We start from the raw sequence: 26,728 nt of genomic DNA, 5'->3' as shown, positions 1-26,728 counted from the left end.
GATGGGGGTGTGGGTAGGGGGACAAAAGTAGAAGTCAGGTTCTACAGTATATCAGAGAAGGAAAAAACATTATCTGTGAAGATAAGCCTCATTCATTAATCCATTTATCCCTTCAATCATTCATTTGCTATGAATTTGTAAAATGCCTACTCTATACTACAGGAATACCAAAATAAACAAGATAGTCCCTCCCCTTGTTAGTTATATAGTCAGGTTCTCAAACTTCAGTGCTCATCAGAATCCCCTGATGAGTATATTAAAATAGAGGTTACTCAGCCACAACTTTAGGTTTTTGATTCAGTAGGGTTCAGGTGGAGGCTGAGAATTTGCACTTCTAGAAATGCCTTGTATCAGGGAGGCCATTAACACAGCCAAGAGATGTGTCTGCAACCTTCTTCTGGGACAGTCTTGAGTTTTCTAGCATTGTCCCTTGCTAACCTGTCCAACAGGAACGTCTATACCTCTTTATAAATTTGCTTTTTAAATAGGTTGTAATATTGGGGGCTGAGTTCTTGAAGCTGGAAACTGTTAATTTCTTGTGAAAATGTCTTCATGCAGTTACCATGAGCTAATACTGTAATAAAGAATGGTCTTTGTGTTGGTTCTTAAAAAAAAAAAAAAAAAAAAGAATTTGCACTTCTAACAAATTCCCAGGTGCTGCTGGTGTTGTGCTCTTGGGATCATACCTGGGGAACCACGAGGTTAGAGCTGTGCTTTTCCAACTGAATGCATTCATGAATCACCTTCAGATTCTCATTTAATAGGACTGATGTGGCCCCTGGATTTTGTATTATTCCATGCATTTCACTTTATGTAGTGAGGGTTTAGTAGAAAAGAAAACTTATAAGTAAATATGCACAAAATATACTATAGAAAAAATGGAAATTAAGAGAATGCTTAAAGAAGGGATTGGATTTTCACAGGTAGTATTGTGAGGTTTTGCAGAGAGAATAGGCTTGGGGTATGAGAGAGGTGAAGGGACAAGAGATTGTGACCAGAAAGGAAAGTATAAGATGGTATGATTTGAGACTGGAATAATTCCAGGTGCTGATAAAGTCCAGGAAAGGGCTGTGTGGTTGGTAACTGGAATGGAGTGGAAATGGTAGCTGCTTCAACTGAAGAAGCAGAGGAATTGTGAGACAACCCTGCAGGAAGATGATCAAAAAGGAAAATGAAGTTCCCAAAGAGTTGGCAGAAGCTCCACTAAAGAGGAAAATGAAGCTAAGTTACACAGGAGAGTTTTCTGAAGGTCATTACATTGTCATGAAGGTCAATAAATCACTTTGATGGCAGAGATTTCAGGAAACATGAGATTTTTGAGTGATAGTGGGTAAACAATGATCTGAAAACAAAACATTGTCCAAGAAATATGTTCATTTCTTTTCTGGGGCCCCCTTGAATGAAAAGAAATATGTGTAAATGGCATCACCTCTACTGAAGAATAATGGGCAATGTGGATGTTTTTGGAGAAGGAACAGCTTTCAGTTAAGATAAGCTAACAAAAAAAGTAAAAGGAAAAAAAAGGACAAAGATGGAAAGAAAAGTGTATTAGTCTGTTTTTGTTGCTTATAACAAAATACATGGAACTGGGTGATTTATAAGAAAATAAAATTTATTGCTTACAGTTTCAGAGGCTGGGAAGTCCCAAGTCCAGGGAACACATCTGCTGAAGGCTTTCTTTGGTGGTGGCTTCAGTGACAGCAGGGTATCGCATTGTGAAAATGGTGGAGCAGAGAGAGAGAGCAAGACAGAGAAAGACTCTCTTCTCTCTTCTTTTAAGTCCCTCAGAACCACGTACCTGATCACCATTTTTAATCTACTTGCTACAGCACAGTCCTACAATCCAATCACCTCATCCAGGCTCCACCTTTCAATTATCATAATAGGATTTCCCACCCTCTTAACAGTCACAGTGGAGGCCAAGTTTCTAAGACATAAAACTTGGGGGACATAATTCAAGCTTCAGTGAGTTTTGGGGGGACATAATTTAATCCACCACATTCTGTCCCTGCCCCCCCCTCAAACTCATGTCTTTTTCACATACCAATACATTTATTCCACACCCAAAGCTTAACTTGTTTCAGCTCAAAAGTCCAAAGTTCAAAGTCCCATCTATGAAATCAAAGCAAGTTATCTACTTCCAAGATACAATGGTGGGACAAACATAGGGTACATATTCCTAGTCCAAAAGAGAGAAAAAAGCCATAAGAAAAGTGTAATAAGTCTCAAACAAGTCTGAAACCCAGCAGGGCAAGTGTTATCTCAAAACTGGTAAATCATGTACCTTGGCTCCATGTTTGATGTCGTCTGCACACTGGTGTGGGGGTTGGGTCCCCAAATCCTCAGGCACCTCTGCTTGTATGGCTTTCCTGTTCACTGGTGATGCTTTACCTCTCACAGGCTGCTGCTGCACACTGGTAGCTCCACAATTCTGGGGTCTCTGTGGCAGTCCCCCTCTCATGACTCCACTAGGTATGGCGCTGATTGGGTTTCTCTGCTGTAAATCCAACCCCATGTTTCTGCTCAGCAGTGCTCGAGCAAAGACTCTATGCAGTGAATCCACCCTTGGACAAATCTCTTCTTGGGTCCATAGGCTTTTCCAAGCATCCTTTGAAATCAGGGTGGAGGCTCCCAAGCCTTCCCAGCTCTGACATTCTACGAACCTACAGACCTAACACCAGGTGGACTCTGGCAAGGCTTCTGGCTTGCATTTTTCAAAGCTGTGCATCTAGCCACACCTGGGGCCAAATTAGCCACAGCTGCAGCCATCAAAGCAGCTGGGGTGCTGGTGTGGGTAGCAGCATCCCAAGGTTGCCCTGGGCAGGGAGCCCATGAAGGGCACCTCAGGCCTGTTCCCCAGGACCATTTTGTCTCCCTAGGTGTTTTGGCCTGAAATGGAAGGAAGGGTTGGCCCCAGAGGCTTCTGCAATGCCTTCAGGGCATTTTTCTCATTCTCTTGATAAACCATTTAGTTGCTGGGCTGCACCACTGTATGTTCTCTGCTTCTCTACCAGCATGGCCAGGCTGCAAATTTTCTAAATCTTTACACTCTGCTTCCCTTTTAAATTCTGGCTTTACATTGTGCTTTTGCCGCCATAACTCAGTGTAGGCTGTTACAAGTAGCCATGCAGCTTCCTGAATGTTTTGCTGCTTAGAAATTTCTTCCTCCAAATGCTCTGGTTCACAACTCTTAAGTTCCACCTTCTACAAAATACTAGGACATGGACACAGTGCAGCCAAGATCCTTGCCAGTTCATAACAAAATTGATCTTTGCCCCAGTTTCCAATAAACTCCCCATTTCTATCCTAGATCTCCTTAGTGTGGTCTTTACAGTCCACATTTCTATCAGCATTCTGCTCACCACCATTTAAGCAGTCTCTAAAATATTCCCAACTTTCCCTGGTTTTCTTGTCTTCTAAACTTTCACCAGCATCTAGGCTTTTCCTAGCCTGTTCTCCAAATTCCTCCAGCCTCTCCTCTATACCCAGTTCCAAAGCCATTTCTACATTTCCAAGTGTTTGTTATTAGAAACACCCCACTTCTCTGGTACCAGCTTTCTGTACTAGTCCGTTTCTGTTGTTTATAACAAAATACACAGAACTGGGTAATTCTGAAAGAAAATGAAATTTATTGCTTACACCTCTGAGGCTGGGAAGTCCAAAATCCAGGGAACACATCTAGTGAGAGCCTTGGTGGTGATAACAGTGACCCAGGGGTCTCACACTGCAAGATAGTGGAAGCAGAGAGAGAGAGAGAGAGAGAGAGAGAGAGAGAGAGAGAGCGCTCCTCATGCACTTTCCTTTCTCTTCTTTTAAAGCCCTCAGAACCACACCCCTGACCATCATTTTTAATTCATTCACTACAGCATGGTCCTACAATCTAATCACCTCTTCAAGGCCTCACCTTTCATTACCATATTAGGATCTCCCACCCTTTTAACAGTCACTGTGGGGGCTAAGTTTCTAGTATATAAAATTTGGGAGATGCAATTCAAGCTTCAGTGAGTTTTAGGGGGACATAATTCAATTCACTACAAAAATTTCCTCAAAAAATGGTGGTGAGTCAAAATACCACATTGGGGGAAAAATACCATATTGGTAGTGTGGAAATGGGAAAAAAGTAGGATTAATACAATAGGGGGGAAAGTATATGAAAGAAGGCTTTATTTAAGTCAGCAAGTTTTAATAACAGAAACTAGTAAGAGATTTGTGAGTTATCAACAGAAATGGGGGAGCAAAAGCATTGAAGTTTTTTAAAAAATCAAAGAAGAGTTTTTGAATTAAGTGGCCACAAGTTTCCAAATTGGGCAATTTCAAGCTTTCAAGTTGAATCCCTATCTATAAGGTCTCAGTTATTCTGATAGAAACATTTATTTTCAAAAGTAGGATAGACTGTCTTCAAATTTGGCTCTGCAGGTTTGTATTAAGGTAAGAAGGATACTTGGAAACATATTTTCTTTTTCAACCCAGACAATTATTCTAGAATGTTAACTTATTAGTTTTTAGGGTCTCTGTCATAAGTTTTATTTATGCTTAAAAATCATTCCTACATAGAATTTACTGAGAGTTAAGGCACTGACCATAAAAAAATAATAGTGGTAGAAATCAGCATTGCACTCATCTCCACCAGAGTCAAGCTGTTTTACCTGGGCAGTTACATAGCCTCTCTGTTCCTCAATTTCATAATCTACGAAACAAGGATAATAAGAGTTAACACCTATACTGTGCTTACTATGTGCCAGATGCTGTCTTAAGCCATTTATGCAATTAAATCATTTAATTCTCAAAGCAACCCAAGGAAGCAGGTACTACGATTATGCTCATTTATACCTGGGAAAACAAAGGGAGAGATTAAATTAAGATAGCTCACATTTGCCAGAGTGAGAATTTGAACCCAGGCACAGTGGTTCCAGAATCCAGTCTCTTAAACATTATAGTATTGTCTCTTGATTAGCAATAGATAATACAGGTAACTGCCTCTTAAGGTGGTTTGAGGATTAAATGTCTAAAATTAAATGTGTAAAGTGATTAGAACAGTTTCTGGTAAACTGTAAGAATTCAATAAATACTACCAGATATTTAGCTGTTTGTGTCTCATCCTCATTTTCTAAAAATAAAGGATCAAAAGTTGAGATCTTCTAAAACTAGTAATAGTGGTTTCTGTAGTTGCCCTAGTTAATAAAAGAATGCTAATTAGAACCACACGTCACTTTACATCTATTAAATTAGCAAAATTTAATAATATCTGAAGTTGGAACTCTCTGGCAAAATACATTGGCATACCTCTTTAAGTAGTAATGTTTTCCAAATCTTTATAAAGTATATACCCTTGCCAGCCTCTCCCTTCTTAGGTGCCAGCATGTTGTGGGGAACACAGCAACATCTCTGGGTCAGATAGTCCTGGCTCAGAGGAGAATGAAAGAACAAAGAGGCCTTTCCTCTTACTAGTTAGGTCACCTTAGTTAGGTCGTCTTAGTTAAATCTGTTATCTCTGAGCATCATTTTCCTTATCGGCAAACTGGGGCTATTATTTAGCTAAAAATTTGTATGATATGAGAAAATACAGATAAACTATAAGTAACCTTCTATCGATTGAACATGTGTTAGCTTACTTTCCTTAAATATTAATCTCACTGAACAATCCCAATAAAATGACTTTTAGAAAGTTGTTCTATAACATTTTAAACTTATAATAAAAATTACAACCAACACAAAAGCTCAGTAATATGGGAAATAATAAATGTATTAAGTTGCAGTGATATGATGAGATCCTGATGCAGTGACTTATGTAAGTGTAAAAATACATGACAACTGAGAAGTGCTTATTATATAATTTATATAATGAATAAAACACTGAAACTGCTTATGATTATAACTTCTATGTATAAGAAAATTGTGGACCAAGAGAAAGATATGAAAAACAACAATTTTATTAGAATTTTCTTTGTTGACATCCCTAATTATTGAAAACATGTCATTTGTCTAATAAATTCTTATTGAGATATCATTAATATCAAGTCACAAATACTGTTATCTGAATATGTTTTATCTGAGAATATCTAAAGTGCTCTCACATTTATGTTTCTGCCTGAGTTTCAGAGATCTTCCTTTAGCTCCCACTCAATTCAGGTGAATAGAATAGAGCCATATTTGCTACAGAAAATGAATACATAAAAACTTTGAATTTTTACATTTCTTATCACATATCCAGCATCTAGTATTTAATAAATATTTGTTGAACATTATTGAATATCTCTGTAGTTTCAATGATGTTGAACTATTTCAGCCATTATTATTTCTCTTTTCCTACTGCTCCTTGATTTCCCAGTGAAACTGTATTTATCAAATTATTTAAATATTAGCTAATCTACAAATCTCCTTTAAAATGTATTTAACAATTTGGATAAGCCAGGTACTAAAAAACAAATTTCCTATAAAATTCAAAAGGCATACATTTTGTCAGTCTTATTTATGTGTTTTTATTTTTGACATGTTGTCACAATTTCTTCCTTTAGCTTACAAAATGGCCCAATTCCACTTTTGCAAAACAAAGCTTGGACTGATTTTACAAAAAAAAGTGCTTTATATTATATCTAGCTTTTCCAAGTATATTTTGTAATACCAAGAAGCAAAGAAATGCAGAGCTTCTATGAAAGAGAAAAAGAAAAGAAGAAATGGATGGAGGGAGAAAGGTAGAGGGTAAAACAGCTTTCCACTTTTCTTCGTTGAAGGATTCAAGACTTAGACGTAAAATTGTAAAATTGTGTATGAATTTATGGTAGGAAGATAAGCCAGGACCTTGCATTTATAGACCACAGACAGGGCAATGCAAGGCTTTTGGTCAGTGAGAAGACATGGTTCAACACAGGACTGTAGAACGTACGTCAGTATGAATGCAACATCTAGGATAGCCGACACTTACACCAGTACTAACTTGAAGATAATATTATGAACATTTAATAAAATTAATATTATTAATATTTCAAGTTTTAGTGAAGAAATCTCAATTAAAGTCACATCAGCCTCTACAGGACAATAAAAAAAGAGCTTATGCAGGTACAAAGACTTACCATGTTAGATAGTATCAATTACAATACTGGGGAGGGAAAAAAAACCCTGTTTTTACTAGAAGTATTTCGACTACTCATAATTTAGTTTGAAAAATTCTATCAAGCAAAAAGCTTTTATTCATTGTCTGAAATAACAAAAGTGTTAAAGAAAAATGATCGAGTGGAAACAAATATCTTATTAGCATTTTTCATTTAGGGGCAGTTGCAGTGTCATGGAAATGTTGGAAGAAAGTGAGTTTCCTCATTGAAAGCTTTCATGACTAATACACTCAAAGTGTCTAAATAGTTAAGAAGTAAATGACACTAGTAAATTCAAGTACAAAACTGGAAGTTTCACTGAGCAAGAAAAAAAAAATAAAGAAAAGTTAATGATTAACTTCAAATAAAATATTTAAAGTTTGATATTTTTAAGGAAGCTCTAAAAATTGACCACCTTGATGAAATGCCACAAGTTAAAAACAATCAACAATCTTAAGGCATAACGTACTTAATTTTAAAAGCAAGAGTTTCTATAGCCCCCTATCATGAATTTACATGCATTCCATTATTTACTCGAACATCTGTAATAAAAATAAAGCTTGCATTAAAATTTACTCTAGGTACCCACATGACTGATTAAATTATCATACCAGCTTCTATTTTGTATTTCTTGACTCAAAATGCTTTTTCAGTCATAACATTACTATGATGCTGGTTTTACCCTCAATTATGAGAGTGCTACCTGAGTTAATGGAATTTCAGAATGGATGTTTTGCTGTTCAACTTGACAGATTAAGTTTGCTCATTTGAAACAACCAAAAAAAGGAACTGGAAATTTGAAAGTGACAAAAGATTTTGAACCCTTACATTTTTTCTTCTAAGTTTAACAATTTCATTCTAAACTTCAAAGAGTCTAATTTATAATAAATAGTCAGCTATAAGGGGAGAATAGAAGGCACACAGTAAGAATAAGAATGGAGTGAAAATTAATTCTCTCTCTCTAAATCATCCCCAAAATATTATGGCTTAAGGTAAAACAGAAATGTTAATAACTGTCATTTTCCAAACCTTGACTAACCAATAAGTACATGTCACCCAAGTCTATTTCTCATTCTGTTTTAAATGGAACAAAGTGACTTTCAGAGGTTGGGAAGTGCGTAATTACATAGACCTAACTTTGATCATAATTACAGTGGTTTACCCATCCATCACTTGTTGCTTAAGGACTATTCCTTGGTGAGTTCTTTAAAGGAGATAGAAACTCTGTCAGGACAAATTTAAGCTTCAGAACAGCTAACCAGAAACTTGGCTCTCCTGTCCTGAAACAGAGGTTGAAAATTGCCACTTTAATCTCACAATCCATTTGGCTTTTAAGTAAAGTGAGAGAACTTCGAAGCTTTTTGGGAAGGCATGTGTTTCTGTTGTTCATTATCTCTTGATACCTTTTTATGAGCTTCTGTGTGGCATTGGGTCTAAGTTTGCCTCATTGCAGGTAATGGTTTTCAAAACTGGTGTGCAAACAAGTGAATTTTCTGGAGTGTATGATAAAAATGCTGATTTTGTATTCTTTCCCCTTACTCCCAATTTCTCAGAAGGAGGCCATCAATGTAATCTGAAACCTAAAATTAATTGGGAACCTTTTATAGCACTAAAAGGTCTAGAGCTGTTTCTCCAAGTGTGGTCTGATAACTTCATGAATCAAAATTCTGTTTTTGTTTGCAGTATAATTTCTAGGCTCCACCCAGACTCTCTCAATACCTGACAACATCAAAAGTGAGCATGTGTATTCCTGCATTTCTTGAATCTAAATTTGGACTTCAACATTTTACAGTTACCACCTAGGAGTCAAATATATCTCCGTGTGAAACAATTTGAGGAACTTTAACAGAAACTTGCAAAAATCACTGTTCCAACTTGCAGCCTTAAGGGTAGATGCTTGCACTGGCAGTCCACCAGCCAGCTTGTCCAGTGTCCTTCTATCCTTCCCTGCGCCTGGTACTATTTCTATACATGTAGTTCCACTTTGGATTCCGTGAGGTCTAGGATGGTATCTCACTCATGTCTTCCACCTTCTCGGCTCAGCACCATAACAAAAATAATAACTGCATGGAGTAGATTAGTTAAACAAACACATTAAAACAAAACATAGTTTTAGTTTCCATATCTACAATTTGAGGATAAAAATCTTCTGCTTGGTAGATTAGTTTCCTATTGCTGCTGTAACAAATTGCCATAAATTTAGTGGCTTAGATGAACACAACTTTATTATCTTACAATTCTGTAAGTCAAAAGCCTGATACAGGTGTCACTAGGTTAAAATCAAACTGTTGGCAGAGCTGTGTTCCTTTGGAGGCTATAGGGGAAAATCTGTGTCCTTGCCTTTTCCAGCTTCCATAGGTTGCCCATCATTTTTGGCTCATGACCCCTTTCCATCTGCAAAGCCAGCAATAGCCTGTCTAGTCTTTTTTCATATCACATCACTGTGACTCTTGTTCTAACTCCCACTTCCACTTTTAAGATCTCGTATGATTACAACGTGTCCACATGGATAATCCATGTTAATCTACCTATTTTAAAGTCAGCTGATTAGTAGCCTTAATTCCATCTGCAACCTTAATTTCCCTTTGCCATGTAACATAAAATATTTACAGGTTCTGGGGATTAGGACGTGGCTGTCTTTGGAGGCCGTTATTCTGCCTACCACACCTGCCTACCTCCCAGGTAGATCAGATATAAAATCTATCAGGAAACACTTTGTTAACTGTGAAATTGTATATAAACCTAGGAAAACACTATGTTCTGTGGTAGACATAAACTGATGTGGAAGTCAAGAGACGAGAATTATTCTGGTTCTTCTACTATTTTGCTGTGTAATCATCAGCAACACACTTAACCCCTCTGAGATTCAAATTCCTCAGTTCTAAAGTACAAGAATTGAGAGAGACAAGCCAAGTTGACGTCAAGACTTACAATGATCTGTGTTCTTCAAGTTGGTATAGAGCAAAATGGAACTGAAGGTATGCCTGCATGAGGACACAATTTTTGCTGGGAAGGAAGCATCAGTCTGCTGTCAGGCAACACACACAGTAGTAGAACTGAACAATACACTAATGGGGTGCTTTCCAGAGCTGAGTTGGGTTTATATTTCATTCTCTAAGTCCTAGTTGTGAACAGTAGATCAGAGCTTGTTAGCACTACTTAACTTATGAGGAAATTTAATTTAGACGCTTAAGTGATTTTATTAAGTTCACATAATCAGACAGCGTTGGAGTTAAGATGACAATCCAGATCTTTGGATCTTATATACACTCTGCCAACATATTTCCTCAATTCTCTACTATTTAAATGCAATCACAGCTCAGAAGCAGCACACGGAATCATAACAGCATTGTACTTTTGGCTAACCACAGTTAGTCATAAAGTTATTTAGAAATGTATTCTTCCAAAAATTATGAGGGTTTGAAGCACTTTTTCTTGGTTACAACTGATGGATATATTAAACCCTGTAGATACATTGTAGCTTAATATTTCCTTAATTAAAAGTATATGCAATTCTTCCTGTCCTCTACCTTGCCTCATTTCAAGGGCTGAATATAAACAACATAATCAGACTGCAACGTGTTGGCTCATTCCTTTCAGTCAGATAAACAGTGACTGCGAAGATGGCTGAAACTTGGTTTGCTCATTGAAATGCATGTATACATCCTTTACCCCACATCAGAAATCATACGTGTCCTTCAAAAAGTTCATGGAAAACCAGAAGAAAAGAGAATACATCAGTTAGCTCAGTTGGTTGGAACATGGTGTTATAACACCAAGATCAAGGGTTCGGATCCCCTATACAGGCTAGCCACCAAAAAACAAACAAACAAACAAAAAACAAACACCTTTCCATGAACTTTTTGAAGTACACTCATATTATATTATGATTTGTTATATCATTTATTTTGGAAGTCTCCATATGCACATACACAATACTATGGGCATATTTTTTACGCTTTTACTTGCCATGATTCTGGCAGGAAAAAAGAGAGAAATTAAAAAAAAAAAAGAAGAAAAGAATTGAAGAGAGGTTAATGAAGAAGTAAGAAATACAGTTTGGTGCTCTGGAATTAGCAAAGGCTGGCAACGATTACCCCCAATCCTGAAAGAAAGGGAAGGTAGGGAATAGTTGCTCAAACTCAAGAGACCTGGACCTATGGCAAGGGACTTGCATGCAGCCTTTAGTAGAAAACCCAGGGAAACTAATATCCCAACTTTACTCTCCTCCTGCTGGCAGTTGCCACTGGTTGAACTCAGGTGGAAACCAGAGAAGAAAGGAAATGTTACTGCAATCTTTAGAAGTCAGCCTCCTGGGGCACAAGAGAAGGAAAAGGATAAGGGGGGATGTGGAGGAGCAGGTAGAGGACACCCAACAGAGAGCTGCACCTGCCTTTATGTGATTTTATCTGACAACTGAAATGATCTTCCACTATACATTTATTGTCAACACCCTTCCTTTTGAGCTATATTTAGAAAGCACAGTTAATAAAGTTAACCTTTAAGCTAATGATGCTTAAAATTCATGACAAATATATAATTCACACAGGAAATGCTTCTTACTCTTCCATACAGTATTTTAACAATTTGATGCTGCTTTTGAGTAGAGGATGACTGAGAAGAATAACACAAAACATTTTAAAGTTTCAAATTGTAATGCTGTTTACCTTTCTCTTGTTTTAGCCCTCAGTTATCACATTATTTCAACATTTAATCTTGATTCATTTTTATTATTTTAACTGACTTATTTTTTTGAAAAAATATTTTAAAAGAATTTAATCTGCCTACTAAAATTACTTGGTTAAAAAATCTATTTTACTAACTAGATGGCAATTCTAAAAACTAGAGTGCAAAAAGCCTCAAATTATAACTAAAGCAATAAATTAACAAAGATTTAACTTCTAAAATGATAAATTTTAGATTCATTTTGAGTACTCACCTAATAACAAATAAATAGAGCTCATTGTGTACAGCTTTGGTATAAGGAGATGGTAACTTACCCGTTCACTTATTTATTGATCTTGTATAAATCCATCTACGCTTTGATATTTTTGTTACAATTATGTTAGTAATCAAATGACAACACTTGTGATTTTGTCCGCCTTTTCTTCTATGTTATGGTCAATATCACCAAAAGTGAAATCTAATTAGCTCTATAATTTTAACTGCCTTTTTGATTTTTTGCAGACTAAAGTAATTAGCATCAATACCATAGCACAATTAAATGTGTACTATGTCAATATGTTCAGGTGGAAAGAAAAAAAAAAAAAAAACTAAGGGTAAAATCTCAAGTTTTAACTGAGAATGATTATCATATTATTTCAAAATGTGTATTAAAAAAATTGACTTTTTTGGAATAGCATTAACGTTCAATAATAAATGATAATAGCATCCGTCATTTATTTTATTCTGTGATAAAAGGAAATTATGAATTAAGGTAGCTTGGAGTTAAAAATATCAAGATAGCCTGTTCTTTCTTTCTTTAAAAAAATTCTCTTTCATGACTTTTTTCTAAAGACAAGGTCAAGAAAGACAAATTTAACTATGTAGATGACTATGATTATGGAATGATTAAATTTGGTCTTTCTTAAAATAGATTTTGTAAACTGAGAACTAGAAGGGTTGTCTGCTTAGAAAAACCAACTAAAACCCATTTACTCATTAGGATTGGAGAGAACATTGTCTGATCCCTGCTTTGACAATGTATAGTATCATAACAATTTCTTGTAGTGATATTCCACCTATTCATTCACTTTTTTACTAAGTAGTATTATAGGAGGAAAAATACTAATAATTCAGTCTTTAAAATATGCGACAAAACAGTTAAAATACTTGAGGAAAACATATCTGACAGTAAATGTATGAGTTAAATAAATGAACAATATGTCCATATCTTATTCACTTTTGTATTTTCACTGCCTTGCACAGAGTGGATCCTTAGGAATAAATTTTTTCACATCTTTATTTGCTTATTAGTTTTCATTACAAATGGGAAGTACATATTCTTGCCGAAAACACTTTATTAGGCAACAAAATGTCACTGACTATCCTTACCCATAATCTTGTAGCTCCCCAACATGTTCTCCTCCCTTCCCCAAAAGTGACACCCTCCATGATTAAAAGTGACACTCTCAGGGCACTCTAGAAAAATTTAACACTATTTAAAAGTACTATTATTGTTTAGAATTTTACAGTATGTCAAAAACTGAGATGAAATTTGCTCCATGAACAGGTTGTCAGAGCACATGAAAAGCACTTTCCTTACTTAGTTATATTAACAGGCTTCTCTCATCAATCACTAGGCCTGCCTCAGACAGAGGCGTGCAGGATTGAAGCATGAGTTGCTAATCAATAGAGCAAAATTTCTTCTACGGCTTCTGTAGATCCAAGTACTTCCTTTAGGAAAGACGCCCTCAAAGGAAGCATTATAAGGTTAATGTTCCATCACAAATATGTTTTTAGAAATATTATTTCAAAAGATGTTTAGTGGAATGGATAATCTTGAGATTGGAAAACATTTTGAGAACTAGAAAATCTTTTCGATGTTTTGCTCTTTATCCACCCAATCCCTAACTCCAACTAAATCTAATTTTCAAGTTATCCCACAACATAAACTCCAGAGCCATTCATTTTTGCTATTGTTTGTGGCAGACAACAAGACAGAAATCAAATCACCATTTACATTTCCTATTTCGATTTGGAAGACCACAAACTTGCTTTCTCTTTTTCTTTTCTCTCCCTTTCTTTTCCTTCTCTCTCCACCATTCCGTTTATTTCTGTGCCTTACTTTTCCTCTTTGACTTTCTCATACAGTCCACTAGAAACCTCACAGGAAGAGAAACAGAGTCTACATAGCACACATTAGTGTTCTACATTGTGACAAATCATATTAATAAAAAAAGAACACACATCTTTCATAATCCACTAAGCAATACTTCAGTAACTGACTCCTGCCCAGAGAGAGCTGACTCCACTTCTTGTATGAGGCTCTAATAGGCACAGGTGCTAAATGACAAGTTAACCCCTTTGTAGTCCCACCATTTTCAACACTCAGAGGACCTCTCTCATTAGTCTTAGTAAATAACGTACGAAATTCCAACATCAAATCTCATGCTGTTAAATTAACAACATCACACTGCTACATAAGACTTGAATATCTCCCATAACTTTATGACTGGAAAAACACTGTTCAGATTTCATTTACCAGTTTAAAAATAGCAAACTCTAATTTGAAACACACACACACACACACAATTGTGCACTCTCACTAATATTCCCTCCCAGTGCTAGGCAAATGTTTCTTCCTATAAACATAAATAAAATTCAGTATAATCGCAGGTTTTAAAAGTCAGATTTGTCAAAAGATGATGTTTGTTATAAAACAAATCAAAAAGAAAATACTCCTTAGAGCCAAAATGACAAGCCACAATCTGTCTGATATAACAATGGCTATGTATCTAATTTTGTTTAACATGGATAAATCAAAATTATTCAGTGTTTATTTTGACTTGAAGATCATCCATAGATGATCATGGCTCTGACCAATGAAATTTCTTCTTCTTGGGTGGGTGGGTGCTGAGCAAGGCAAATAATATATTTTAACTATCTCAAGATGGTGTGATAATTAAAACAAGTAGGAAGACTGTCTCCAAACTTTGTCACTTTGTACATCCAGAGATCAACTAAAAAAGAAATTGAGAAAAGATGTTCTCACAGACCACTTTAAGTCCACAGAAAGTCCAAAATAATATCACTGTGCTCACTAAACAAGGAGGGATTGCTCTTTGTACACGGCAGTAACATTCATAATACACAAGGCACTCCAATTAAGTTTCGATAGAAGTTATGTCACGTTTAAACTCACCGCTGGATGTAAGGGTCGGGACAATACTGTAGGGTGGCACACCGTGAAGTTTCAAAATTCATTTCCATCAACTTTCTTTGATATCAACAATTATATAAAATATACACATATATCTGTGTATATACAGATATAAAGCCAGGAGGCTAAAAGCAATAGGGTCAAATGCTATCAGACATAGAGGTTTAGACTCTCCCCCCTTCACACACATTTGGAAAGAGGCGGAGCGTGTCTTGATTTCAGCCAATGAGATTCATCAAGTGCCTAAAACATCATAAACAGTCGAGTCTTACCAGCTGGGCATCCTCTCTAAAGTTGCTCTTCCCCCTCTGCCACGGCTTTAGAGTCCTTGACGTATAGTAGCCACACTTGTTGGCAATTGGGAGGTGGAGACAGCTCTGAACTTCTGATCTCTCTCGTGATTGGATGCTGGCGTGAGTGGCATCAGAGTTTAATTTCAGCAGCCTGGACTTTTGTAACAGAACCGGGCTGATGAGTGTCTACCCTGCTCCAGATAAAAAACATTTCCTTGTATCTCTATACTGATTTGATTTGGGGACTTCTGTGACTGCTTCTGGGGCTAACATGTTATGCAGAGCTGCTTAGAGAAGTTTTCGGGTTTTTTTTAACCTCCCCCCCCGCCCCCCCTTAGCCTCCTTTCAGCCAACCGCCTGTTGTGGTCACAATCTCAAATAGCAAAGACAGGGAAATTCCTTGATTATATTTAACCTAGAACTCACTCTTCGTCTCAACTAAGACAACGATATCCATTCACATCCTCTTAGAAGTTTTGCCTGCCCCAAATAAAAGAAAAGAATCTTTATTAAGTTGTTGAAATATACTACTTCAAACACCCACACACGCTTATATAATACTTTTCTTAAAATGATATGAAAATGGAAAATAATATGTTATTTTAGAATATTTTGAAGCTTACAAAATTATTTCAAATTGCCTGTTAATGAAAGCATTCTATTTTATTTCAACCTCTATTACTTTGTCTTACTCTCTTCTTTATTATTTTTTCTGTTTTTGTTTTGCTTTGATTTGACCTACTTTGGAATAAAATAGCATTGTTGATATATTCAAAAAATAGTATAATATCAGAGAAAGTCTACATATAGGATCATTTTCTTTCTATCTGAATATGGGCTGTAAGCCTATCCTGGTTTTGTGGATTTGGAAATTGAATGAAATATGATTCAGAAATTAGAATAGACTCCAACAGAAAAAAAAAAAAAAAAAGTGTGTGCCCAATAACCAGGGAAGTTTGTATCTTCCATTCACCCCCTAATCACAGGACACCTGCAAACTGGTGTCATCGGTAGATTTCAAAGTTGTGAGACAATTCTAAAGCCCTTTTCAGAGAAATTTGACATTTCTTTATAAGAAATTCTTATTTAAATGTGTCTCATAAAAATATTTTATTTGTTGCTTCAGCCAGAATGGAAGGGAGAAGCTATTTAAAACTTGACATTCTCTTCCTTTACTTAGCCTGAGTGCCTAACATCTGTGAATTGTGAAATTCACAAACATGCTGGCCTGAGCTCCAGCCAAATCAAACAGCTTGTTTTACAAAATGTAAAACGTGAAGCAAAGATCATTTTACTAATTAATTATAAATTTGTTAATTGGAGTTAAAGTGTCTGGCTTTCTTCCCTGCTATTGGCAAATACAGATGACCTAAATACAAAGTTCTTAAATTGAAAATAATCGATTTCCTGTAGTCAAGGCCAAGGGGTTCCATCACAGAGGGCATCACTTTTCCCACTTATAAAATGAGAAGCAAAATGGTAATTTCTTGTGCAGAGCTTCTCAAATTTTAATGTGCCTGTGAGTCATCAGGAAATTTTGTTAATTCAGATTCTGGTTCGGTAGATCTGAGGGGAGGCTTGAGACTGCATTTCTAACACAATCCCAGGGTATGTTGGTTCTCCTGGTCCTTGGACTACACTTTGGTATAGCAAGGCCTAGTGTTCTTTCCAGGTCTGATGTTTATAATTCAGTGTGTCTAGGAAATAAGGAAGAACTCTTCTAGATATTTTAAATTACCATCCAAGGCTACAAACTCCCAAACAATCAGTTTGCAAATATTCTAAGTATGTTTTTTAAAAATTTTTATTTTAAAAGATTTATAGCTTAAATTATAAAAATGATCATTTAAAATGTACACCATGACATCAATAGTTGTTAAAAAAAATCCTAAATTTACTTAACTAAGAGGGACTGATATTAAAATGACAACAAATTTTATGCAAATAATTGTCAAAAATATTAGTTCCTATTGTATTATGAAAATAAACGGAGAGAGTTTCCTTGGCCAAAGGAAATAAGGTGCTCTCTAGAAGTTAACAGCACACCGATAGTCACAACTATCCACAACCTGGGAAAATAAGTGACAATTATACTATAATTACCATAATTGCCTCATATTTATATGGCATCCTTCTTCCCCCAGGGGACTCAGGTTACTACACAAATGCTTAAATTATTTCTTTGGTATACAACTTAGATACCTTTCCAAAACTTTAAGTCTTTTAGGCAGAGAAGAGATTGTAATATAATAAGGAACACAGAAGCCTAGGAGAAGGTAATTGCCTTTCTAATCATGACATGTTTGGATGATGTTTGTGAAGACTTTTGGTCTGTATGACGGGAAGGAGAAAGAGCTTAAGGAAGCAGCAGCATTTAGGATCTGGAACACTGGACATTTTCTTCTCAACTCCTAGCAGCCAACAATGTGCACTCTGCCAAACTGTAATACACACTCTTCTCACTTATATTCATGAGAATTACTTCATAACTGCTCTTCATTATGCACTCTCTCCCCTCTAGGTTGCATACTTTTCTAGTTCCTTTCCTGCCTTGGATCATATTTTGTCCTCCACCAAGAATGTTTTTAAACCCCATCTGCACATAGCCACATTTTGTACATCCTTCAAAGACCAGGAATTCTCCCTCATTCCTCCAGATAAAAAAACCCACCTACTTCCAATGCCCTAAGTCATTATATCTTCACTTGTTTGGGTAAGGTTACCTACAACTCTCTTTCTGGATTCTGGCTATTTTTGAGAAAGACTCATCTCCTCTACTGAACTAGAAAGTGGGTTTGCTATCTGATTCATCTCCAGGGACTAGCAAAATATTGCACAATGGATGAGTAACATGTTTATAGGTTTGCAAAAATCATCTAATAATGTGTTGCAACTGATTAAAAAATAATTTCCATAAAACATTTAACGTTAGAATCAACTTTACTGAGGTATAATTTGCATACAATGAAATTCACCAATTCTAAATGTTCAGTTTGAGGATTTTTGACACATTATACACCATGTGGCTTCCATCACAATCAAGATATAGGACATTTCCATCACCCCAAAACTTCCTTCATACTCGTTGGCAGTAAATCCTCTGTTACTGCTGGTGCTGGGCAATAACTCTTTTGCTTTTTGTCACTGTATTTTCTAGAACAGTGTTATGCAACAGAACTTTCTGTGATAAAGGAAATATTCTAAATTTGCGCTGTCCAATATGGTAGCTACTAGCCACATGTGGCTAATGTAACTGAAGAGCTAAATTTTTATTTTTATTTAATTTTAATCAACTTAAATTTAAATAGCCACATGTGGATAGTGGCTCCTACATTTAATGGCACAATGCTAGAATATTAGATAAGTAAAGGCACATTTTCTTCTGTATCTAGGTTCTTTTGCTCATAGATGCCATTGTTTTTGAGGTGTAGCCAAAGTTTTTACCTGTATCAACAACTCATTCGTCTTATTCTTTGTATAATTAAACATGTGTATTGTTCCTTTTGCTTGTTTGCTTGTTTTTCGCTATTAAGAACAAATTCTGGTCTCAGATACTCAATTATGGCAAGAAGACGTCAAATAGACCTTTTAAGAGCTCAATGATAACTCATCCCAGGACTTGTTTTGGGTCTTACTGAATTCCTTAGCAATGTTATAGCTCCTCCCTTCCAAGACTGCTGCACACCCAGAGGAGACAGCACATGTAGTATAAAGAAATTGGCTGACTTAGGTTTAGTCTGAGCTCTGGTCCTAGTATACTCTCATACCTTAGGCAGCTAGCCTACTCTTTTGGAGTCTCAGATTCTTTACCTTTAAAGTGAGAGGATATATATACCAGTTAAAATTCTTTTGGTATAATCTGTAGACACTAACTCTGCCTAATTAAAACCAAAACATATGAAAATATGTAAAAAGAAATATTGAAATTCAGACTGTAAGACAAAGTTGAAAAGCCAAGTTTTAGAAAAGGCTGCGACCAGAATAGCTTCAGGGATCTAAGTAATAAAAATGAATAAAGTCACTTCGCAGTGCCACTGTAGGCATAAGTCAGATCCAGCAGGTTTTCTGAACTTGAGTCACTCAGTTTTAGATTCAAACTCCCAGAAGGATTATGCCATGTTTGGCTAGGAAAAGCCTGAACACCTTGATAGTCCCACTGATGTGGGGCAAATACAGTTTTGGTTTTTTTTAAATAGAGGTCTGTTAACCAAGGAAAGGTCAATAGGTACAGGGCAGAGGAAAACAACAGATGCCACCACCAGGGGCTTAAAGCAGATGATCTTGCATGTTCCCTAGAGCTCTGGCAGTGTGACTGTGTGATCAGAGAAGCTGAATTCCTTTGTTTCAGGGTAACTGAGCCTTAGATCCTGTTCTCTCCAGGTCAACCAGTCTTTACAATGTGGGGACCAGGAGAGAACCTTCTAGCAAAGGAAGTGGTGGAGTAAATTCACGAAGTATCACCCACATTGAAGAGACTGAGGAATTTGGTGATTTTTAGTTTTATGACACTTCTGTACATAAATTCAGTTCATCTACAATCTCTATTTTACAGAGGTAGAAACTAAAGCTCTGTTTTGGGGGATCTTACTAACCCTTCCAACTTTGTGCTCTATGGGTCTAATATATGCTACATTCTGACATCTAGTAGGAGTAAAGCTGAACCTAGAACTTAAGTGTACTGAATGGTGGTCAAATGTTTTTTAATTCAATGAAAAAGCAAATGCATTGCAAGCATTGACATGTACTTCCTCTGATTTGACCTCTATCTCCTTGTAGGTCATTGGAATTCATCAAATAGAAAAAAATTACAATTAAGCTAATACCTCAATCTACTGAGAAAAAAGAAGATGCTTTAGGTGGGGGTGTCCCAAGAAAAGAGACACTTTTCTATCCAGAGGGCACGCAAGGAAACACAGGGCCAATTGGGGAGGAGGAGGTTGGCAGTTTCCCTGACAGACAAATCTGATACCCGGCAAGTCACACCCAGTGTCCAGAAGCAATGTGGGTGGGCTTCTTTTCCAGACATCCCTGAACAGCTGTGTGGGGGCTGCTCTTCACTCCCACCCGTCCTTTGCTCAAAGCCCACGTGAGTGAGAGATAAATAAGGAAACACAGGAAGTCCTTATTTGGCACTGCCCAGATTTTTTTTTTTCCTGAACCATTTGTCAGTTGCAGATATGATGCACTTTACTCTAAATGTTTCAGTGTGTATTTCCTAAAATGAGGAAATCATTTACAAAATCACATTTTAATCATTGAAATCAGGGAATTAACATCCATAAAATATTTTTAATCTACTCTACATGCCTTATTCATATTGATCAATTGTCCCAATAATGTCCTTCATAGCAAGAGAAAATCCTGGACCATATATTGCATTCAATTGTCCTGTTTCTTTAGTCTCTTTTAATTAGGAACTGTTCCTCAGTCTTTGTGTTTCATGACACAGACATTTTTGAAGAGTACAGGCCGGTTATTTTGTAGAACATAGTTTAGATTTGACTCATGTTTCCTCACCATTAGATTCAGTTATGCACTTTGGGCAGAAAAATCACAAAAGTGGTGCTGTGTCCAGCTCAGTGCATCATATCAGGAAGTGCTCGGTTTTCAAAACCCACCAATGGGTTTTCCCAGGCTTCCTCTCAGAAGCAGATCTGTGTGAACCTAAAAAATTTGAGTGTCGAGTAACTTGCAGAGTAACTTCCAATGTCCTTAGTAGTGTGTTTATGTTGCCATATAACTTTGCAAAATACACAAATGTGAGATATTTTAACTACAACTTTTCAACATCACTATTCCATTATATTCCAATTTCCTCTCAACTTTCACCTCACATAGAGTTGTGATAAAGTGGAAACAGCCAAGGGCACATTAAATAGGAGACACTTTTAGTTTGTGGTTAGCAGTTACATTTGAATATAATTAAATTATTGCTACTCATTCTGGTGTAGAAATTGCTTCCAAGAATAATACTCCTGCCCGTGTGTTGACTCTCTGTGTGGAGTCACTGAAGACACAGGGCTAGAGACTGTATCTCAATATGAATATCTCCTACAGTAACTGGCAGGGGAAGTATGTGAACTTTTTTCTCTTTTTATTGTGTATGAAAAATTGTGAGCAAAGAGATCAATATTATCAATAATTAATCAAAATCCAGTTTCTCTCCTGTCTATTATTTAGCATATATGGTTATAACTGCATCATATATCATATGGTTATTTACAATGAGCTCGCATGAAATAGAGCTCATCACTACTCTTGTGTTTGTAGGAACACAAACATGTGACAGTGCTACGAACAGCAAGTATGTATGTCATGCCTTAGATTGGAGCTGCAGAAGAAAAGCCAGCATGTATAATATTAAAGATTCTGTCCAACACCAAGAGTTTATGATTCTATGAGTGTAAACATCTTTAAGACTATATTTACATATGATCCATCTATTCATCTATCTATATAAAACCACTTTATTCCAAAATGATGTGAGCTAACTTATGAAATACTTATAAAATTTAAAAATATATATGTAGGGTTATGAGGGGCAGGAGAGGAAGGTAATGGGAAATAATAGTTTAAGGTATAGAGTTTCAGTTTTGCAAGATGAAAAAGTTCTGGAGATCTTTTGCACAACAATGTGAATATATTTAATACTACCAAACCATACACTTAAAAATAGTTAAGATGGTAAATATTATATATGTTTTTTACCATACTTAAATTAAAAAAAAAATTTTTTTAGACATATGTTGGTCAGTGAGGAAATAGATAATCAGCATAAACATCAAGTGTAAGAAAAATAAGAAGAAACTAAGGATAGTATTTGTTCAAAAAACATATAACATGAAGTTCTACACTTATTGCAAAAGGGCCACAAATTTGTCTGTAACCTTCCAAGCAACCAATGTAAGGAAGACTTATATGCATTTTTGTTTATCCACAGTAATAGCTTAAACTTGTATTATACATAGCACATTCCAGGTACAAATAAATATGTGTTGAAAGAATAAAAGAAAAAAGGTAACATAGACTGAGTCTTACAAATAAATTGACCTTTAGCTTCTAGTCTCTGATTCTAGTGCATTTGTTTGATTGCTTATTGAAAGTGAATGACATTAGATGTTGTTACGATGAGACCTGAATTTCTGGTTGGTTTCCCATATGATTCTCTCACAAGACTACATAGTACTCATTGATTTGATGGTTGATTAATAGGTTCATCATGAATATTTCTTTAGGGTCTTCTCTGTGTGCCTATCAGTATACTGGATGCTGTTGGTAGCAAGTGGATCAATAAGATCCAACCCCTATGCTCAAATAGCTTCCAATAGAGTTGAGAATGTTCTTTCCCTTTTTGCATCTTAAGCTTCATAGACAAAAGAATAACTGTGGCACAGCTTTACCTCTGAGTTACTGATGACCAATTTGCCTGCTGGGCTTTTGGTTTGGGGTACTTGGTGTCTGATTAATACTGATGAGATAAGAATATGTTTACTAGTATTCATGAAGCAGATGTGTAGGTGGAAGAGAATAGAATGCAGCATTCTTATTTACTTTGCTTTGATTAGTATGAGTCCAAGAGAGACAGCTGTGGCTGAACCTCTCCCTTAGACACACATTCACAAATTTGTGCCTTGTTTCAGTACTGAGCATTAGAAAGTCTTAAAAGCCATAATTTCTGGAAGAAAGGGAGAAGAGCACGAGCCAAGAAAACAAAGCCCTGATCTGTATATTTGAAAGCCCGTGGTAAGGGTAATCTCTTTTTGGTATGTAGCTTTGTGAAATATAGTGTTCACTTACGGAACACAGCTTCCAAAAGAGGGGCTAGAGACATTTATAAATGCCTTTTTTAAAAAAATTAGCTATACTCAAAATTAAAAGGAATTTAGAGATCATTTACTTAGAAAAAAGAAAATTCCAGCAAACAGAATGACTTAAAAATAACAAGCCTTTGCATTGTAGTTTAGATTTTACAGAACACTTCCTCAGACATTATCTTATCGCAGCCTCCCAACTGTCGTGTGGAGTAGAAGGCTAGGACAAGTGTCATTACCTCCATCTTATGTAGAGGAAGGTAAGACTCAGACAGCTTAAGAAATAAACTCACAATCATATGATCATGTAACTGTCAGTCACTGCAGCCTGTAATGTACACAGCTCAAACTCCCAGATTGGAATCCATCCACTCGATAAAATAACATTAATTAGATGCCTATGGTGTGCCTGGTGTTGTGCAGGACTCTGAGGGAAAATAAAGGTAAATAAAATACAGTCTTCTCCTTATATTACATCTTTAAAGTCAAGATGTTCATACTATTTGCCATTTACTAATTTGTATTTTATGTCCATTACCTAGTTAGATAACCACTAAAAACCCTGGGAAGTTGTCAGGTTAGGTATTATCCCCACTTAACACAGGAAGAGCCAGTCAGTGACTCTGCACTTATCATCCAGCCAGATAGTGGTAGAGCCAGGATTTGAACTCAGGTAAACCTGTCCCCCTGAAATTATTACCACACTTTTGACCCTCAAGACAATTCAGTATTCATCAGTAGACATTTTTAAATCTTGGAGTCCTGTGCATGGTCTCTACCACTTATCCCTTAGGGTCTTCTTCCTGGTCCAGTTAGTCTGTGATAACATAAGCCCCACAAATGTCAGCCCCCAAAGGAAGGCATGAGCTCATGGCGAGCACCCACATTTGGGCCAAGAGTCAAGAATGTTAACACTGCTTATTTTAAAATCTGGGTCGTGCACACTGTTTAAGCATGTGGGGGTGGATGCTCTGATAAAATTCTTCCGTGGGATAGAAATCACTCTCAGGGCATCGTTAGAAGGGAATTCCCATGGGATGACCCTAAGTGGGTCTTGTTTACAGCGACATCACCGCGCCAAGTTTCTAAAGGGTAAATTTAAAGTGCTTCCTCGGAGGAATAACCTCAGTCTGAAAACATAACTACTCTTTGCTGTCTTTGGGTAGTTAACACACTATTCTGCTACTTAGCCACTGAACCATTTAACACATCCGGATTCATATTCAATTATCTTTTATATTATACTTCTTAATAGAATAAATAATTTTCTCCATGGACGTGGACTATCATTAATATTATGATAATAACAGCAAAAAATTTTTTTCAAAGTAAAAGTCTTCCTTGTTTCCTAGATCATGAGACCCTGACTATACTTATGTAGAGAGAAAAATGTGAGGAGATAGAAAATAGAGAAAGTGGTATTTATATAGACACATATGTGTATATATACACACATATGCATATGTGTATGTACATATATTACATATAATATACAAGTAATATATGTAAATATTTACATATACATATATGTATAATATACTATAGTAATATATGCATAATAAATATATATAAAATATATATGCAGGTGTGTGTGTGTGTGTATATATATATATGTATATACAGAGAGACTATTTATTTATTAGCCAAGTTTCTTTTCTAATTTTCTTCTTTTCCTCTTATGTCTTCTAAATAATTAAGGCAAAGTTATTTTAAAAATTAAAATAAAAACTGTAATGAAAGAAACAAAACAATCTATGCAGTGTATACTCATGGTATGAAAAAATGTATACAATCATAGTACCACAAAGGCAAAGCAAAGGAAAGGAAATTTGCAAACTCTTAATAGTAATTATTTCTGGGTTATGGAGTAAAGAAAGTATTTTCTTCTTTACACTTTTCCGTAGTTTTCAAATTTTGTACAGTATGTATGCATCATTTTTATATTAATAAATAACTCACAAAAAATAATCATTAACATTTTCCTGTATAATTTTTAGACATGGAATAAATGTATATGGGGAAAAAAGTGTGTCTTAGATGGTTCTAACCTACAAAACACTGTACAATTGAAAGTCATTGTCTTTTGAAGGTGTGCATGATAGACAGGTGACAAAAATTATGTTAAAAACTACTGGAACCTAAAAGAATGTGTCTCAGTTACCTGATGACCTATCTGTGGATCTACGTGAAGAATTTACATCAAGGAATGGGAAAGCCTGTGCTCACCCTAATTTGAAATATGCCCAGAAGTGCGGAGGGTGATGTCAAATGGAACCCAGAGTGTTTTCATGAGTTGGTTGACAAGGGTAGAACCATGTGACCTAGAGTCACCAGGTCAGGGTGCAGCATTTCACACTGAGTTCTCTCCACTGACAACCACTGGCTTAAGGGGAAATCATGGCCCTGATACAAGACCTGTGATGCAGCATGCAGCGGCCATGTAGACACACAGTTAGCTGGCCTGCCATGGAGCACGTGAGTGACTGCAGCCACAGCTGCTGCTCCTTGATCAAGCTGCTTTCATGTGGGCCAAGCTTCCCCTTGGCTGCTCCCAGCCAATGTCTGCACTGGTAAGGCTACTAAACCAGGCCCATTCTGGTGACATACCTCTGATGGGTGATTTTTGATTCAAAAATGCCCCAATGATCTGACCAAACCTTTCTTGAAACTGAATCCTCCTCCTTTTCTCCTCTTCTTCATGGCCAGCAGAGAGAGGGTTTATTATCCTCTGAAGTGTCTCCCTCTTCTGCTTTCTCCTTCTTTATCCTCCACGGGCATTCTCCCTAATACATCTTTTGCATATCCAATCCCATCTTTAGGTCTGCTTCTCGGAGATCACAAAGTGATACAAAAGTGGTCCTGAGAGTGGGCCAAGAACGGAAAGAGAAGTTGCGGTTTGGAACTGGCCCACTCACCCGTCAAGCACCTGGCCTCCTGAGGTATGTGGAGCAGTCACACTTCTTGGCTGATGGTGGAGGCCCAATTGCTACAGCTGTCGCTGATGTTGACTTGGGAAAACATTCATTGGACGAGAAGACTCTCATAGGCACTAAGATTCAGGCTTTTGGAAGCTACAGGGGAAACAGTACATACAAGGACAGCAGTTTCATGGTTATTAAGTTGTATTGACACCCTGCAGAGAGATATTAAAAAACTGAAGGCTCTTAACAGGTAGTTAAGGGCTAAATGTGAGAGCCAGATGGCCTCTTTAGGAGTTTACAAAGATACAAGGATCTCTTTGCAAACTTAAAAATAAAAAGAAAAGAATAAAAGAAAGAAAAAAAAATTGAGCAGCAGACTCCCTGGTAGTTAGAGTCACTGAGCTCCAGGGATATTTGATTGTTCAGCCAAGGCTGGTTGGAAACACCTGAGACCCTAAAAGATGAGATGGGGACACTGAGTGGAGGCCTCTGATAAAATGATTCTATAGACTCTCCTAAATCTTCAGAGATTGTAGAGATGGGCCACCCTTTCCTAGTAAGAGCTAGTACTTCCCTTGCACTGGAAGATGCTGCAGAGGCCTTTCTCTGAAAAGCAACAGGTATCCCCCCTCAGGAGTACCTTTACCTCCTCTCTTGACTGCCAGGCCCCTACAAAGAATTGAATCCCAGCAGAACCCAGCTGGAGATGTGTTGGTCCTAATAAGGGAAAACA

The 26,728-nt window shown here is 36.6% G+C and overlaps 1 protein-coding gene across 5 annotated transcripts in view; it reads right to left on the bottom strand.

The window, feature by feature from the left end:
* Positions 1 to 15,319, bottom strand: part of TP63 (tumor protein p63) — a 246,812-nt gene extending 231,493 nt beyond the window's left edge. For 2 of the 5 annotated variants that reach the window (XM_063089753.1, XM_063089763.1), the window contains exon 1: positions 14,953 to 15,124. In XM_063089753.1, the coding sequence (XP_062945823.1) occupies positions 14,953 to 15,020 (68 nt within the window). In that variant the 5' untranslated portion in view covers positions 15,021 to 15,124. Of the gene's footprint in view, positions 1 to 14,952; positions 15,125 to 15,242 lie in introns of those variants that run through there. The other 3 variants (XM_063089771.1, XM_063089789.1, XM_063089798.1) reach the window with 3 other exon arrangements.
* Between the last annotated feature and the right edge of the window lie 11,409 nt (positions 15,320 to 26,728).

This window comes from Cynocephalus volans, chromosome 1 (genome assembly GCF_027409185.1).
Source record: "Cynocephalus volans isolate mCynVol1 chromosome 1, mCynVol1.pri, whole genome shotgun sequence".
NCBI lineage: Eukaryota > Metazoa > Chordata > Mammalia > Dermoptera > Cynocephalidae > Cynocephalus > Cynocephalus volans.
This window is presented reverse-complemented; position numbering and strand designations above follow the sequence as displayed.